This window comes from Littorina saxatilis, linkage group LG7 (genome assembly GCF_037325665.1).
Source record: "Littorina saxatilis isolate snail1 linkage group LG7, US_GU_Lsax_2.0, whole genome shotgun sequence".
NCBI classification, from domain to species: Eukaryota; Metazoa; Mollusca; class Gastropoda; order Littorinimorpha; family Littorinidae; genus Littorina; species Littorina saxatilis.
The window spans coordinates 2,064,940-2,079,827 of NC_090251.1; the positions used below are offsets into that span (position 1 = coordinate 2,064,940).

The following is a 14,888-nucleotide window of genomic DNA, read 5'->3' on the forward strand; positions in this document are numbered from 1 at the left end:
ACGTTACACAGTGGCCACTACATACAGTGTTGGTAGTTGGCCCCTGAGCAAGCGTCAACATCAGTGTTGGTAGTTGGCCCCTGAGCAAGCGTCAACATCAGTGTTGGTAGTTGGCCCCTGAGCAAGCGTCAACATCAGTGTTTGTAGTTGGCCCCTGAGCAAGCGTCAACATCAGTGTTGGTAGTTGACCCCTGAGCAAGCGTCAACATCAGTGTTGGTAGTTGACCCCTGAGCAAGCGTCAACATCAGTGTTGGTAGTTGACCCCTGAGCAAGCGTCAACATCAGTGTTGGTAGTTGGCCCCTGAGCAAGCGTCAACATCAGTGTTGGTAGTTGACCCCTGAGCAAGCGTCAACATCAGTGTTTGTAGTTGGCCCCTGAGCAAGCGTCAACATCAGTGTTGGTAGTTGGCCCCTGAGCAAGCGTCAGTATCAGTGTTGGTAGTTGGCCCCTCAGAGAGTATCAGGGTCAGTGTTGGTAGTTTGCCCCTCTGCGAGTGTCAGCATCAGCGTTGGTAGTTGGCCCCTCGGCGAGTGTCAGCCTTAAGTGTTGGTAGTCGACCCCTCAACGAGTGTCAGCATCAGTGTTGTGTCAGCATCAGTGTTGGTAGTTGGCCCCTCAGCGAGTGTCAGCCTCAGTGTTGGTAGTTGACCCCTCAGCGAGTATCACCATCAGTGTTGGTAGTCGACCCCTCAGCGAGTATCACCATCAGTGTTGGTAGTTGGCCCCTCAGCGAGCGTCAGCCTCAGTGTTGGTAGTCGACCCCTCAGCGAGTATCACAATCAGTGTTGGTAGTTGGCCCCTCAATGAGTGTCAGCATCAGTGTGTGGGTAGAGGTCCTTGAACAAGGAACAGCAACATAGTCATAAGAGCAGAAGGTTTCTTGTATTAAATGTTAGCAACAGAGCAGTTTCACCACATAATCTTACAAGAAAAAGAGAAGACAGTGAGTAATTCTAAAACTTGCTCTTATTCATACTACACTTAGCAAACCATTTTATCTGTACAAATTGTGTACTTTAAAAAAAAATCACTCCCGAATCATTTTGTTCAAACTTTCTACGCCATTAAAGGCACTTCACTTGGAAATGTGGCACACTCTTCCGCTGCTCAAAAAAGGATCCCCCAAAAATTGACCCGAAAAAACACAAAGTACCACTTAAAAATCGACTCAAGTTCAGGATAGACACAATAATAATAATAATGAAAATAGAACATTTATATAGCGCTTCTTCACAGCTCAAAGCGCTTTGGCAACGTTTACATACGTGAAGAAGAACATCAATTATCTGTCCAGAACAGGGTGTCTTCTTTGGTTAACTTTTGTACTTTGTGTTCTGCCATTACTGCTGATGCAGGTGTCAATCGTTTCAGCAGTAAAAAACATGAGGTCCTGCGTTAATTTAGAGGGGTTAAACAATTAAAAGAAAGCTCTGTATATCAGCAATGACTCAGTCCTTTAAAATGAATCAGACAAGGCTAACAATTCAGGAAATGGAACAAACCAACTGAATTACAAATTAGCACAATTTCTTGAAATCCCCTAGAGCATGTTCTATTCTCCTCACAATCTATGCCCCCCCCCCCCCCCACGTTAACAATAACAGTGTAAATACATGTTTTTAGTACTAGTAAATTACTAGTTATTGTCACTTAAGAATCAGTTTTGTTGATATCAAGGAGTAGTAAAATTTAAAGTCAAAGTTTCAGATAAAAGTTTAAAAAAGAAGTCAAACACTGAAACAGCATTCTTCTTACTCACTGTCCAGTTTTTGTGTGTGTCACTGTGTGTGAGAACAATACGTTTTGACACATCTCTTTCAATGTGTATGCATACTACTACTATTACACAAGTTAGTACTATGTGATCCCAGAACGCCTCTTCTTTTGTTTTCCAAATGTTCTACAGAATTGTCAATGACTGAATGAGTATCATATTACAAGCATAACATATTTACCTGAAATGATGTCCAGTCTTTTCTTGCACACCACGTTCACTAAGACTTATGCTTTCATTGGCATTCCTCATTGTCTCTGCCCTTGCTTTGGTAACTGTATGTTAGTGTCCACGGGTAGAAGATGACACTGGAGGAGAGCATGGTGGTGCCAGACGATGATGAAGTTTATTCTCTGGTGATACAAGAAAGAAAATTATGAGCGTTTGCTGAATGTTTCAGTGTTTGCTTGTATGCATTTACAATTACCAGGTGAATACGCTGCACAGATCTGCAGTGCAGATGATACTAAGACAACACTGTCAGCACAGCTACCAAGTCAAACTTACGAGCACAGTCAGTATATAATATGGTGCTGATTAACAATAACAACCCATTTAAGTTTCAAACATGCCTTTTCTGCTCTAATGTTTTCTCTCTCATGCAAGCTGTTTTATAACCTTGACATTTTCTGCAACAACATTCCCAAACACAATCTGAAAAGTAGCATGCCTTGAAAGGAACATTTGATCAATTATGCTTTAGATCTATTCCAAACATTACCTTTTTTCATCATGACAGGAAACAATGCTGACGTGTCCAGTTCACGTGTTGAGTTAACCTGCTTGGAGCACTGCTGTAGATATAGGGTGTGACTGAGTATTCAGGGTGTCAAGATGTAGCCAATGTCACCGTATATGAACAAGCCCAGAGGTGCTTGGATTGCAGGACACACCCAACTCTCATTTAAAATCATGGTACCCTTTTCACACCCTGGCCATAGAACAACACGACACACGGTCCAAAGATGTTCGTCACCAACTACTTCAATGCCTATAGAAGCCGTCACGGCGTGGCATCCTTCCTTGTTGATATTATACTCGTGCTGTTTTGTTTCGTTGACTGACTGATAGACTGTTGTTCGAAAATGTGTGTAAACAGCACCACAAACACGCCGAAAAAGTGCACTACAAGTACAAGCTATCTGGAATTGCTCACGAGTACGTGTGGTTAGCCGCTTCCTGTCGGGTTCACACTCGTCGTGCAAGGCAGAATATACATTCGGTGGATGCAGCGAAGACTCGTTTCCTTGCTGATGTAGAATATGTCGCCGTGCATGGACTGACAGACATCAATCACGCAGAAAACGGTGCAATCATAGTCTTCGCGGGTGCTTGTAAGTGCTAAACTGCATACCGTCCACACTCTTGTCAACATAATTCAAAGAGGAGTCCATGCTTTGACAAATGAAAGCGTGCGGCACTCTCCTTATCGTCTTGGGCATTCCGCGGATCCGTGCGGTGACGAAAATGTGTTGATGGCGCATGTTATATCGCAAAATGATGCACGAGTCGAGTCGACTCACAGTCTCATTTACGGCCGCCATTTTTAGGATTAAAATTATCTCCCTTGCAAGTTGGGGGCGCTTCTGTCTGCTCTTACCTAACTTAGGGCTGGGGGGGGGCTGCCCTATGTTAAGAGCGACATAGGAGCGCTCTTTGGCCAAAGAGCGGTCCGTGAAACGCACCTATCTTAACTTTGCTCTTAACCCCATCTTGACCCCTTAAGAGCTCCTAAGTTAAGATAAGAGCGGTATATGAAACCGGCCCCAGGGGCCGGTTTCATATACCGCTCTTATCCTAACTTAGGAGCTCTTAAGGGGACAAGATGGGGTTAAGAGCAAAGTTAAGATAGGTGCGTTTCATGGACCGCTCTTTGGGCCAAAGAGCGCTCCCATGTCGCTCTTAGCCTTGGACAGCCGCTCCCCCCCCCCCCCCCCCCAGCCCTAACTTAGGCTAAGTTAGGTAAGAGCAGAGAAGCGCCCCTACTTGCAAGGGAGATAATTTTAATCCTAAAAATGGCGGCCGTAAATGAGACTGTGAGTCGACTCGACTCGTGCATCATTTTGCGATATAACATGCGCCATCAACACATTTTCGTCACCGCACGGATCCGCGGAATGCCCAAGACGATAAGGAGAGTGCCGCACGCTTTCATTTGTCAAAGCATGGACTCCTGTTTGAAATATGTTGACACGATTGTGAACGGTATGCAGTTTAGCACTTACAAGCACCCGCGAAGACTATGATTGCACCGTTTTCTGCGTGATTGATGTCTTTCAGGCCATGCACGGCGACATATTCTACATCATCAAGGAAACGAGTCTTCGCTGCATTCACCGAATGTATATTCTGCCTTGCACGACGAGTGTGAACCCGACAGGAAGCGGCTAACCACACGTACTCGTGAGCAATTCCAGATCTAGCTTGTAGTGCACTTTTTCGGCGTGTTTGTGGTGCTGTTTACACACATTTTCGAACAATAGTCTATCAGTCAGTCAACGAAACAAAACAGCACGAGTATAATATCAACACGGAAGGATGCCACGCCGTGACGGCTTCTACAGGCATTGAAGTAGTTGGTGACGAACAACTTTGGACCGTGTGTCGTGTTGTTCTATGGCCAGGGTGTGAAAAGGGTACCTGTTACGGATGGTTTTTCGTGTGAGTGTCTGTGTGTATTTGTTACTATATCAGAAAATATGCGTGCTCTGCTCTGTTTACTAACTAACTTTTACTCACACACACACACAGCACTCAAACTAAACTCGGAGGCAAAAGAAACGCAAATAAAGGATGCGTTAATTAAACCTTTATAGACTTGAAATAAAAAGAAAATCATGATACTAGCATGTTCTGCACGTGTTGTTTTAGGGGTCTCATCTTGTCAGAACCGTGTTTGCCGTTATCTGGGTCACACGCGAGGTCTTGTTCACGGAGATCCCAAACCATCATGGGGACAACTTTCAGCACATGCAAAATGTGGAAAAGCAGCTTTTCGTGTTCAGAGTGTTCAGGCAAGCTGTATCGTACTCACAAAACTGTTACAACATTCATTTCTGCGACACAGGCGCGATGCCGAGACTATCACCAGATCAGCACCAACAGGCGATCGGGAGACTTGATGCCAGACAATCAGTTCAGCAAGTTGCTAGGACATTTGGAGTAAATGTCACCACGGTTTATCGCCTGCAGCAACGTTTTCATGCCACTAACAGTACCTGCGACTTACCAGGACGTGGCACACCCCGGGTAACAACAGCCCGACAAGATCGCCATCTTGTCCATCAACACCAGCGAGATGCATTCGAAACTGCCGCCAACGTAGCCCGTAACACATTCGGGGTGCATAGACAACCCGTCAGTGCCAGAACTGTACGCCGACGCCTTGGTGGGCAGAACCTGGTACATGGTAAATCGGCGTCCTCCTCGACGTCCTGTCTTGACAGCTCAGCATCGCCTGGATCGTCTGGCCTGGACCTAGCAGCATGCCCACTGGCGCCATCGGGACTGGCGGTGGGTTCTTTTTTCGGACGAGAAGCACTTTTGCCTGGAACCTGGCGATGGGCGTGTCCGGATCTGGCGAAGACCTGGACAGCGGTTTGCGAACAATAACATCCTGCAACATGATCGATGGGGAGGTGCCAGCGTCATGAAATGGGGCGCCATTGGTGTCAACCAGCGAGTGGGGCCTGTCGTCTTTCAGAACGTCGGCCAAGGTCGTAGGAATGGTGTCAATGCAGACCGCTACATCAATCAAGTCCTGCGTCCCTATGTGGTTCCATTTGTCCAAAGGCACCGGAACTGCCTGTTCCAGCAAGAGAATGCCCGTCCCCATACTGCACGTGCTACCCAGGACTTCCTGCGTCACAACAGCGTGAACCTTCTGCCTCATCCTGCTCGATCTCCGGATCTCATCCCAATCGAACACTTTTGGGACATCATGCAAAGAAGGATTAATGCCCTTGCCCGGAGACCCCGCACAGCAGCAGAACTGCGTGCTGCCGTGACCCAGTTGTGGGCTCAGGTCCCTCAGCAGCAAATTAATCACCTCGTCCTCTCCATGTACCGGAGGTGCGCCACAGTCATCAACGCCAAGGGAGGAGCAACACACTATTGACTTTCAACAGTCTTCAAACAGTGTTCAGTGGAACATGGCACGTCATGCTCTCATCCCAATACACTTTTCCGTGTGGTTTTTGTATCGGTCAATTCGTTTCCTTGTTATTGTTAACCCGAAATAATTAATTCGACATTAGAATTCATGTGTAACCCATCTTCACTGCAGCATTTGCGTTTCTTTTGCCTCTGAGTATAGGTACAAAGACTGAAACACAATTACTGCCCTTTGCCCTCGTACCTATATTGTAACATCAATACAAAAATACAAATATGTTATCTCTCATGCAGTCTACAAATCACTTGCATTCACGTAGAAGAAGAATATCTTGAAAACGCGTAGGAGACTAACTGTCTCACGATTGACGAAGTCCTCGTCTCACACAATCCTTCTGACGATTATGTTTCCTGTTTAACACAGTTTCACTTTACGCACATTTCACATGTCACGTAATTCACAGTTGACGACGTCCTCGTCTCACACAATTCTTCTGACGATTATGTTTCTTCAGTGGTAATTCACACATACAATGACTACTCACTATTCAGCGGGTACATACTCTGGATCCAAATCACCCACGACAGAATACAGCTCGTGGTGAATATGGGGTGGGGTTCCACCGGTTTCCAGAACTCCTGCGCTGATACAACCTTGCGCCCACAATCCACGGATCCGTGGCGCCAAGGAGGGAATGCCCGTCTCTTCTTTCTCTCCCGCCGCCGAGTGGTGCATTCGTCACTCCGACCGGGGTGCTGCGTAAAAAGTTTATGCTACCATAAGTCTCAATTCTTAGATAAACTTTTCCACAAAATAATACTGCCATTCTTTCTCAATACTATTCATTTATCCGTCAACTAGCTTATGCTGTTACAGTATGTACAACAGCTCATTCACAAATGACTTCATTACAAAAGAACATACAAACATTCTCTTTTCAACAATGGCTGACAACAGCTCACGCTTTCCAACCCAATTTACAACATGACTCTCACAGTCATTTCACAAGTCAATATTACTGAGCAAAATACAATTCAATAAATACCTGTATATTCACAGCATAGAATCACACATGATTCTTCCACAACACGAGTCGTACAGCATTCGACCTCAACTGATGTTTGGTGAGCAACATTACAACTAAACGTGGAGACACCCAGAGACACGTCTGCTCTCCCCAAATGTCTGTAATGTTCTGTTTTTCACAATCCAAAATGGCTTCCTCCTGTTAACAATCTTCTCTCTCATTGGTCAAGAGCAGCCAATGGAGATATACTTTACAAAAATAGGTCACCTCATCTCAACAGGTGATTTCTGCACTCATGTGAACCACAAGTATGGCACGCCAATCTGTACACATGTGTTAAACACTTTTTATACTAAATTATGTACAAATCCATTTTTCACAGTACCATGATTTTAAATGAGAGCTGCGTGTGTCCTGCAATCCAAGCACCTCTGGGCTTGTTCATATACGGTGACATTGACACCCTGAATACTCACAGTCACACCCTATATCTACAGCAGTGCTCCAAGCAGATTAACTCAACACGTGAACTAAACACGTCAGCATTGTTTCCTGTCATGATGAAAAAAGGTAAGGTTTGGAATAGATCTAAAGCATAATTGATCAAATGTTCCTTTCAATGCATGCTACTTTTCAGATTGTGTTTGGGAATGTTGTTGCAGAAAATGTCAAGGTTATAAAACAGCTTGCATGAGAGAGAAACAGAGCAGAAAAGCCATGTTTGAAACTTAAATGGGTTGTTATTGTTAATCAGCACCATATATACTGACTGTGCTCGTTGTAAGTTTGACTTGGTAGCTGTGCTGACAGTGTTGTCTTAGTATCATCTGCACTGCAGATCTGTGCAGCGTATTCACCTGGTAGTATTGTAAATGCATACAAGCAAACAGCATTCAGCAAGCACTCATAATTTTCTTTCTTGTATCACCAGAGAATAAACTTCATCACCGTCTCCATCGTCTGGCACCACCATGCTCTCCTCCAGTGTCATCTTCTACCCGTGGACACTAACATACAGTTACCAAAGCAAGGGCAGAGACAATGAGGAATGCCAATGAAAGCATAAGTCTTACTCTTAGTGAACGTGGTGTGCAAGAAAAGACTGGACATCATTTCAGGTAAATATGTTATGCTTGTAATAAGATACTCATTCAGTCATTGACAATTCTGTAGAATATTTGGAAAACAAAAGAAGAGGCGTTCTTGGATCAAATAGTAGTAGTATGCTTACACATTGAAAGAGATGTGTCAAAACATATTGTTCTTACACACACACACACAAAAACTGGACAGTGAGTAAGAAGAATGCTGTTTCAGTGTTTGACTTCTTTTTTAAACTTTTATCATTGATTTTAAATTTTACTACTCCTTGATATCAACAAACCTGATTCTTAAGTGACAATAACTAGTAATTTACTAGTACTAAAAACATGTATTTACGCTGTTAACGTGGGGGGGGGGGGTATTTTTTGTTGGGGGGAGGGGGGGGGATAGATTGTGAGGAAAATAGAACATACATGTATGCTCTAGGGGATTTCAAGAAATTGTGCTAATTTGTAATTCAGTTGGTTTCATCAGCATCAGCAGTAATGGCAGAACACAAAGTACAAAAGTTAACCAAAGAAGACACCCTGTTCTGGACAGATAATTGATGTTCTTTTTCACATATGTAAACGTTGCCAAAGCGCTTCGAGCTGTGAAGAAGCGCTATATACATGGTCTATTTTCATTATTATTATTATTATTATTATTGTGTCTATCCTGAACTTGAGTTGATTTTTAAATGGTACCTTGTGTTTTTATTCGGGTCAATTTTTGGGGCATCCTTTTTTGAGCAGCGGAAGAGTGTGCCACATTTCCAAGTGAAGTGCCATTAATGGCGTAGAAAGTTTGAACAAAATGATTCGGGAGTGATTTTTTTTAAAGTACACAATTTGTACAGATAAAATGGTTTGCTAAGTCTAGTATGAATAAGAGCAAGTTTTAGAATTACTCACTGTCTTCTCTTTTTCTTGTAAGATTATGTGGTGAAACTGCTCTGTTGCAAACATTTAATACAAGAAACCTTCTGCTCTTATGTTGCTGTTCCTTTTTCAAGGACCTCTACCCACACACTGTTGCTGACACTCGTTGAGGGGCCAACTACCAACACTGATGGTGATACTCGCTGAGGGGTCGACTACCAACACTGAGGCTGACACTCGCTGAGGGGCCAACTACCAACACTGATGGTGATACTCGCTGAGGGGTCGACTACCAACACTGATGGTGATACTCGCTGAGGGGTCAACTACCAACACTGAGGCTGACACTCGCTGAGGGGCCAACTACCAACACTGATGCTGACGCTTGCTCAGGGGCCAACTACCAACACTGATGGTGACACTCGCTGAAGGGTCGACTACCAACACTGAGGCTGACACTCGCTGAGGGGCCAACTACCAACACTGATGCTGACACTCGCTGAGGGGTCGACTACCAACACTAAGGCTGACACTCGCTGAGGGGCCAACTACCAACGTTGATGCTGACACTCGCTGAGGGGCCAACTACCAACACTGATGCTGACACTCGCTGTCACGTTTCAAAAAATCACATAAGGTGATTATGAAACGGTTAGTTACTTCTAACTAACTAACCACACCACGATCCACTCTCGCAGTCATACAATTAAATAGAATCAACAAAAGTATAAGTTTCAGACACCTGAACCATATACAGATTATTATTTTAGCGTCACAAAGAGCAAATTATGCGCTAACCTGGAAAGAACAACAGAGAGTATTTCATTCCACAAACACAGACTCGTGAACAGCGTTAAATAATGATTTATTACCTCAAAAGCCTATGTAGGTAGCACTCTCATTTAAACGAAAACCGCTTCCTCTTTTGAATGGCTCCTGTTCGTCAACAGAAATACCGCCATCCCCCCTCTTGCTGAATCCTTATACGGTGAAAATGACGACCCGTCCTGTCAGACCGCATGTAAGCAGAGAGAAAGTGGTCTCAAACTGAAGTTTCCTGGAGCCCTCCTGTACATGTAGAACGGCGCGTTGAAAATCAATGTAGAAGTCAAAGCGTTGAAGTCCATCAAACTCGCAGGAAAATATAAGACACCGACCGTTCTACCCAGCGCTGAGTTTTCGAATGTCCCGATACTTGTCTCACACAGACAACCTTGACAGAATCACGTGACTAACCTTGTCACATATCAAGTTCAGCTATATCCAGTTCTGCCTCGACAGCAGAAATCATCCCCGTGAAATCCGTACAACACGAAATATCCGTGTTCGCCTTTGCCCTGTCAGCTAAACCCCCAGCCGTTGACAGAAAACAGGCGCTTTCTGTCGCAATTTGAGAAAGGCACCCGACATAGTGACTCTTTCTCGAACCATGTCACTAAATCGTGTCACACCTCCCCTCTTCAAGACGAAACCTCGGTTTCGCTCTTAGTCATGTTCTCCTCTACAGCCTGAGAGAGAAAATCAGCTCCAACATTGTTGGCGCCCGGAATGACGCGTACCGTGAATTGGTACGGTTGGAGAATCAACGCCCAGCGCATAAGTCTGGCGTTTGCCAACCTTGCAACCTGAAGATATTGCAGAGGTTGATGGTCCATCTCCAGACAGAAAGGTCGTCCGTAAAGGTACGCCTCGAACTTCTGGCGATGGCGAGACACTCGCGCTCAACCGTTGCATATGCTGCCTCGGCCGAGGTCAGCTTACGGCTGGCGAAGCAAACAGGGTGCAAAAACCCCTCTGTCTCCTGAAGCAACACTGCCCCAAGTCCTTTCCCTGAAGCGTCTGTCCTCAGCACGAAGTCCTTCTTCAGGTCTGGTAGCCGGAGTATAGGCTGACTGGTGAGTCGCCGCTTTAGTGTGTTGAATGCGGAGCTGCATTCCTCAGTCCACACTACAACCGTCGGTTGTAGTTTCTTGGTAAGGTTGGTCAATGGAAGTGCGATTTCGGCGAAATGCGGGATGAAGCGTCTGTAGAAGCTGGCAAGGCCCAGGAAAGACCTGACTTCTTTCTTCGTGCGCGGTGGCTCTGCCTCCCGAATCTTCTGGATCTTGTCATCCTCTGGAACGAGCAATCCCTCGCCGACAACATGACCCAGGAAAGACAATTCCCGAAATCCCAAGTAGCACTTTGACGGTTTAGCTCCAAGATTTCCGTCCTTCAACCTTCCGAACACGTCGCGCAGGGCGTCGAGATGTTCAGTCCATGTCTCAGTCGCGATCAGCACATCGTCGATGAAACTGCTGATGTCCTCGCGCTTCAATGGTTCCAAAAGTTTCCTCATCATGCGAGTGAAGACGGCTCCTGCATTCTGTAGTCCAAAAGGCATGACTGTCCACTGGAACTGGCCGAATGGAGTGGTGAATGCAGTCTTCGGGCGATCTTCCTCGGCAACAGGAATTTGCCAGTATCCCTTGGTGAGGTCTAGTTTGGAAAAATACTTGGCCTTGGCCAAGTGACTGAAGAGGTAGTCCACATCAGGCATGGGTTCCGCATCAAACGCCGTAATCTTGTTCAGCTTCCGGTAGTCGACACAGAACCTGACGCGTCCATCCTTCTTCTTCACAAGTACGATCGGTGAACTGTAGGGAGAGTTCGCTGGTTCGATGGCGCCTAACTTCGTCATGTCGGCGATTTCCTTCCTGACCACCTCCTTCTGTGCATGAGGCATGGGATACTGCTTCGTCCTCACTGGCTGCTTCTCCAGCAAGTCGAAAGTAAATTGCTCCAGATGCGTCTGCAGTGGTATATCTGTAAGGACGCGTGCTGCATCCTTCAGGAGTCCTTGCAGGTCCGCTTTCTGGTCGTCCCCAAGATCAGGTGAGATGTGCACGTCGGTGTAGTCTTCACCGGTCTCCAGCGGACAAACTGGTACACGACCTCCTCCCTGTTCATCCGTTGTCTCGTCCATCACGACAGCAACCGTCTCTGTCTCTTTGTCCTTTTCCCCGTAGGCAGTCCTCTCAATGTAGGCGCGCAGCAGGTTGGCGTGGTACAGGCGTGCTTTCCCGTTCATCACGATCCTGTGGTCGTTTTGGCCTACCTTCGCTGTCACCTCAAAAGGTCCTTGCCACTGCAGTTGTAGCTTGTTGTGTTTGACAGGTAGAAGTAGCAACACTCGTTCTCCAATCTTGAAGCTGCGCGGCCGTGCCTTGCGGTCGAATCCTCACGCGTAACGCTGTGCTGCTCTTCCCAGGTTTTCTTGAGCCAGTTTGCAGGTCTCTTCAATCCTGTTCCTGAGTTCCACGATGTAGGTCGCTGTCGTTTGCACCTCCTCGTCAGCTTCTTCGTCCGTCCAAGCTTGACGCAGGATAGCCATGTGACCGCGTACCTGTCTGCCGTACAACAACTCAAATGGGGAAAAACCCAAGCTCTCCTGAGGAACCTCGCGGTATGCGAAAAGCAGTGCTGGGATGTACCTGTCCCACGTGCGTGGTTTCTCCTGAGCTAGCTTCCTCAGCATGGTTTTCAAGGTACCATTGAACCTTTCCACCAGTCCGTTGCACTGAGCATGGTAAGGAGTGGTAAAATGCTGCTCAAGCGATAGCAGTCGTGCTGCCTCCGCCATCACTCCTCCCGTGAACTGAGTGCCTCTGTCGGTGAGAACTTCAGATGGAATTCCCAGCCGGGACCACATGGTGACCAGTGCTTCAGCTACTCGTGTAGCTTCGATCGATTTCAGAGGAATCTCCTCTGGGTATCGAGTGGCGTAGTCCACCATGGTCAAGATGTATCTGTTTCCGTCCTCAGACGCAGGCAAGATGGACCCGATGATGTCAACTGTCACCCGACGAAAGGGTTCGTCGATGAGCGGCATCTTTTCTAAGGGGACCTTCCTCACCCTTCCTTTGGCAACCACCTTCTGGCACTTGTCGCATGATGCACAGAAACGTCGGACATCTGTGCAGATGCCTGGCCAATAGAAGTGGCGCCACACACGGTTCGTGATCTTCTTGGTGCCAAGATGACCTCCAAGAATTGAATCGTGTGCCGTTGCCATGACACCCTCGCGAAACTCGCGAGGCACGACAACCTGTTTGAAAGCTCCTTCGCTGTTGCTGAACTCACGGTAAAGCAACTTCTTCTCCCTGAGAAACTTTGACTTCCCATGCTTCCCGCTCAGCTTCACCTTCCCCGACTTCGCGTGCTCCCGAGGAGTTGCTAGTGTCGGGTCAGATTCCTGAGCCTTTGCGAGAAGCGTGGGGGTCACGTTCCCCAGGGCAGCTCGTGCGGCAGGTAGGGGTTTGAGAGGTTTGTTTTCTCGCTCCACCTGTGCCCGCGTGAGCACTGAAATGACGACGGGAGACCGATAAACGGGAACCTCCCTGATGACGCCATCCACAAACTGAACACGGTTCCCAATGAGCAAGTCGCATGGAGGATCGTCCATGACGACGGCCACAATGGTCCCCGTGAACAACGGTGTTACGACCTTGATCACGGCTGTGTTCAAGTCGCAAGCGTGAGATGCGTCGGCCATTCTCACTCTTATACTGTCTCCTGTGTAGGCCATAGCCGGAACTAGACTCGCCCGGACAATTCACACATGAAAATACTACCTTCAAATAAAAAGATGGCATGCACTATTTACTGCTGCGTCACCAGAAATAACGGTCAACAGAGTGTATGGACAAAGAGAACAACAGGACCGGAGTGCTATTTAAATTATGAGCAGTTTTTCCAACCCCATATATGACAATTGTGACGCTACCAGCCTCCCGAGGTCGCGCTGTCAAACAGTGGAAGAGTTCACGTGGCGACATACATCCGTTCTCACTTGGATTACAAATGCATAGATCTTCTCGTACCAGACATGGGAGGCATGGGTTTCATGAGTACAATGCACATTTCCAAACAGGGAAATAAACCCAGGTTGGTAAACGTCTACTACCCGAAAGGCTGCAGCTCACAAGGGTGTACCGATTGGCTCACCCAGTTGTCCTCCAACTCGGTACACTGGGTAGTGGTTGGGGACGTCAATGCTCACCAACGAATGAGGAACGCTGGGTAGTGGTTGGGGACGTCAATGCTCACCAACGAATGAGGAACGCTGGGTAGTGGTTGGGGACGTCAATGCTCACCAACGAATGAGGAACGCTGGGTAGTGGTTGGGGACGTCAATGCTCACCAACGAATGAGGAACGCTGGGTAGTGGTTGGGGACGTCAATGCTCACCAACGAATGAGGAACACTGGGTAGTGGTTGGGGACGTCAATGCTCACCAACGAATGAGGAACGCTGGGTAGTGGTTGGGGACGTCAATGCTCACCAACGAATGAGGAACACTGGGTAGTGGTTGGGGACGTCAATGCTCACCAACGAATGAGGAACGCTGAGTATTGGTTGGGGACGTCAATGCTCACTAACGAATGAGGAACACTGGGTAGTGGTTAGGGACGTCAATGCTCACCAACGAATGAGGAACACCGGGTAGTGTTTGGGGACGTCAATGCTCACCAACGAATGAGGAACACTGGGTAGTGGTTGGGGACGTCAATGCTCACCAACGAATGAGGAACGCTGGGTAGTGGTTGGGGACATCAATGCTCACCAACGAATGAGGAACGCAGGGTAGTGGTTGGGGACGTCAATGCTCACCAACGAATGAGGAACACTGGGTAGTGGTTGGGGACGTCAATGCTCACCAACGAATGAGGAACGCTGGGTAGTGGTTGGGGACGTCAATGCTCACCAACGAATGAGGAACACTGGGTAGTGGTTGGGGACGTCAATGCTCACCAACGAATGAGGAAAGCTGGGTAGTGGTTGGGGACGTCGATGCTCACCAACGAATGAGGAACACTGGGTAGTGGTTGGGGACGTCAAAGCTCACCAACGAATGATGAACACTGGGTAGTGGTTGGGGACGTCAATGCTGACCAACGAATGAGGAACACTGGGTAGTGGTTGGGGACGTCAATGCTCACCAACGAATGAGGAACACTGGGTAGTG

The 14,888-nt window shown here is 47.1% G+C and overlaps 1 protein-coding gene and 1 long non-coding RNA gene across 2 annotated transcripts; both read right to left on the reverse strand.

Moving 5' to 3' along the window:
- Positions 1–380: 380 nt before the first annotated feature.
- Positions 381–3,496, reverse strand: LOC138970447 (uncharacterized). The gene is made up of 3 exons (XR_011456947.1): positions 2,498–3,496; positions 1,958–2,129; positions 381–838 (listed from the first exon to the last, which is right to left on the reverse strand). It is a non-coding gene; the product is annotated as an uncharacterized lncRNA (long non-coding RNA).
- A 3,694-nt stretch (positions 3,497–7,190) lies between these two features.
- On the reverse strand, positions 7,191–13,415 carry LOC138972027 (uncharacterized). Its single transcript, XM_070344868.1, has 4 exons — positions 12,267–13,415; positions 10,695–12,008; positions 9,434–9,491; positions 7,191–7,240 (listed from the first exon to the last, which is right to left on the reverse strand). Exons 1-4 carry the CDS (start codon positions 13,413–13,415, stop codon positions 7,191–7,193), a joined length of 2,571 nt encoding a protein of 856 aa, XP_070200969.1.
- Positions 13,416–14,888: the final 1,473 nt, after the last annotated feature.

Bases quoted from the DNA above. Each gene is read 5' to 3' on its own strand.
- LOC138972027 (XM_070344868.1), bottom strand. From the start codon at position 13,415: ATGGCCGACGCATCTCACGCTTGCGACTTGAACACAGCCGTGATCAAG. The intron at 12,009-12,266 runs GTACGCGGTCAC...CTACAACTGCAG, and splicing joins AGTTGTTGTACGGCAGACAG to TGGCAAGGACCTTTTGAGGT. The intron at 9,492-10,694 runs GTGTTGCTTCAG...GAAACGTGACAG, and splicing joins CAGGGAAAGGACTTGGGGCA to CGAGTGTCAGCATCAGTGTT.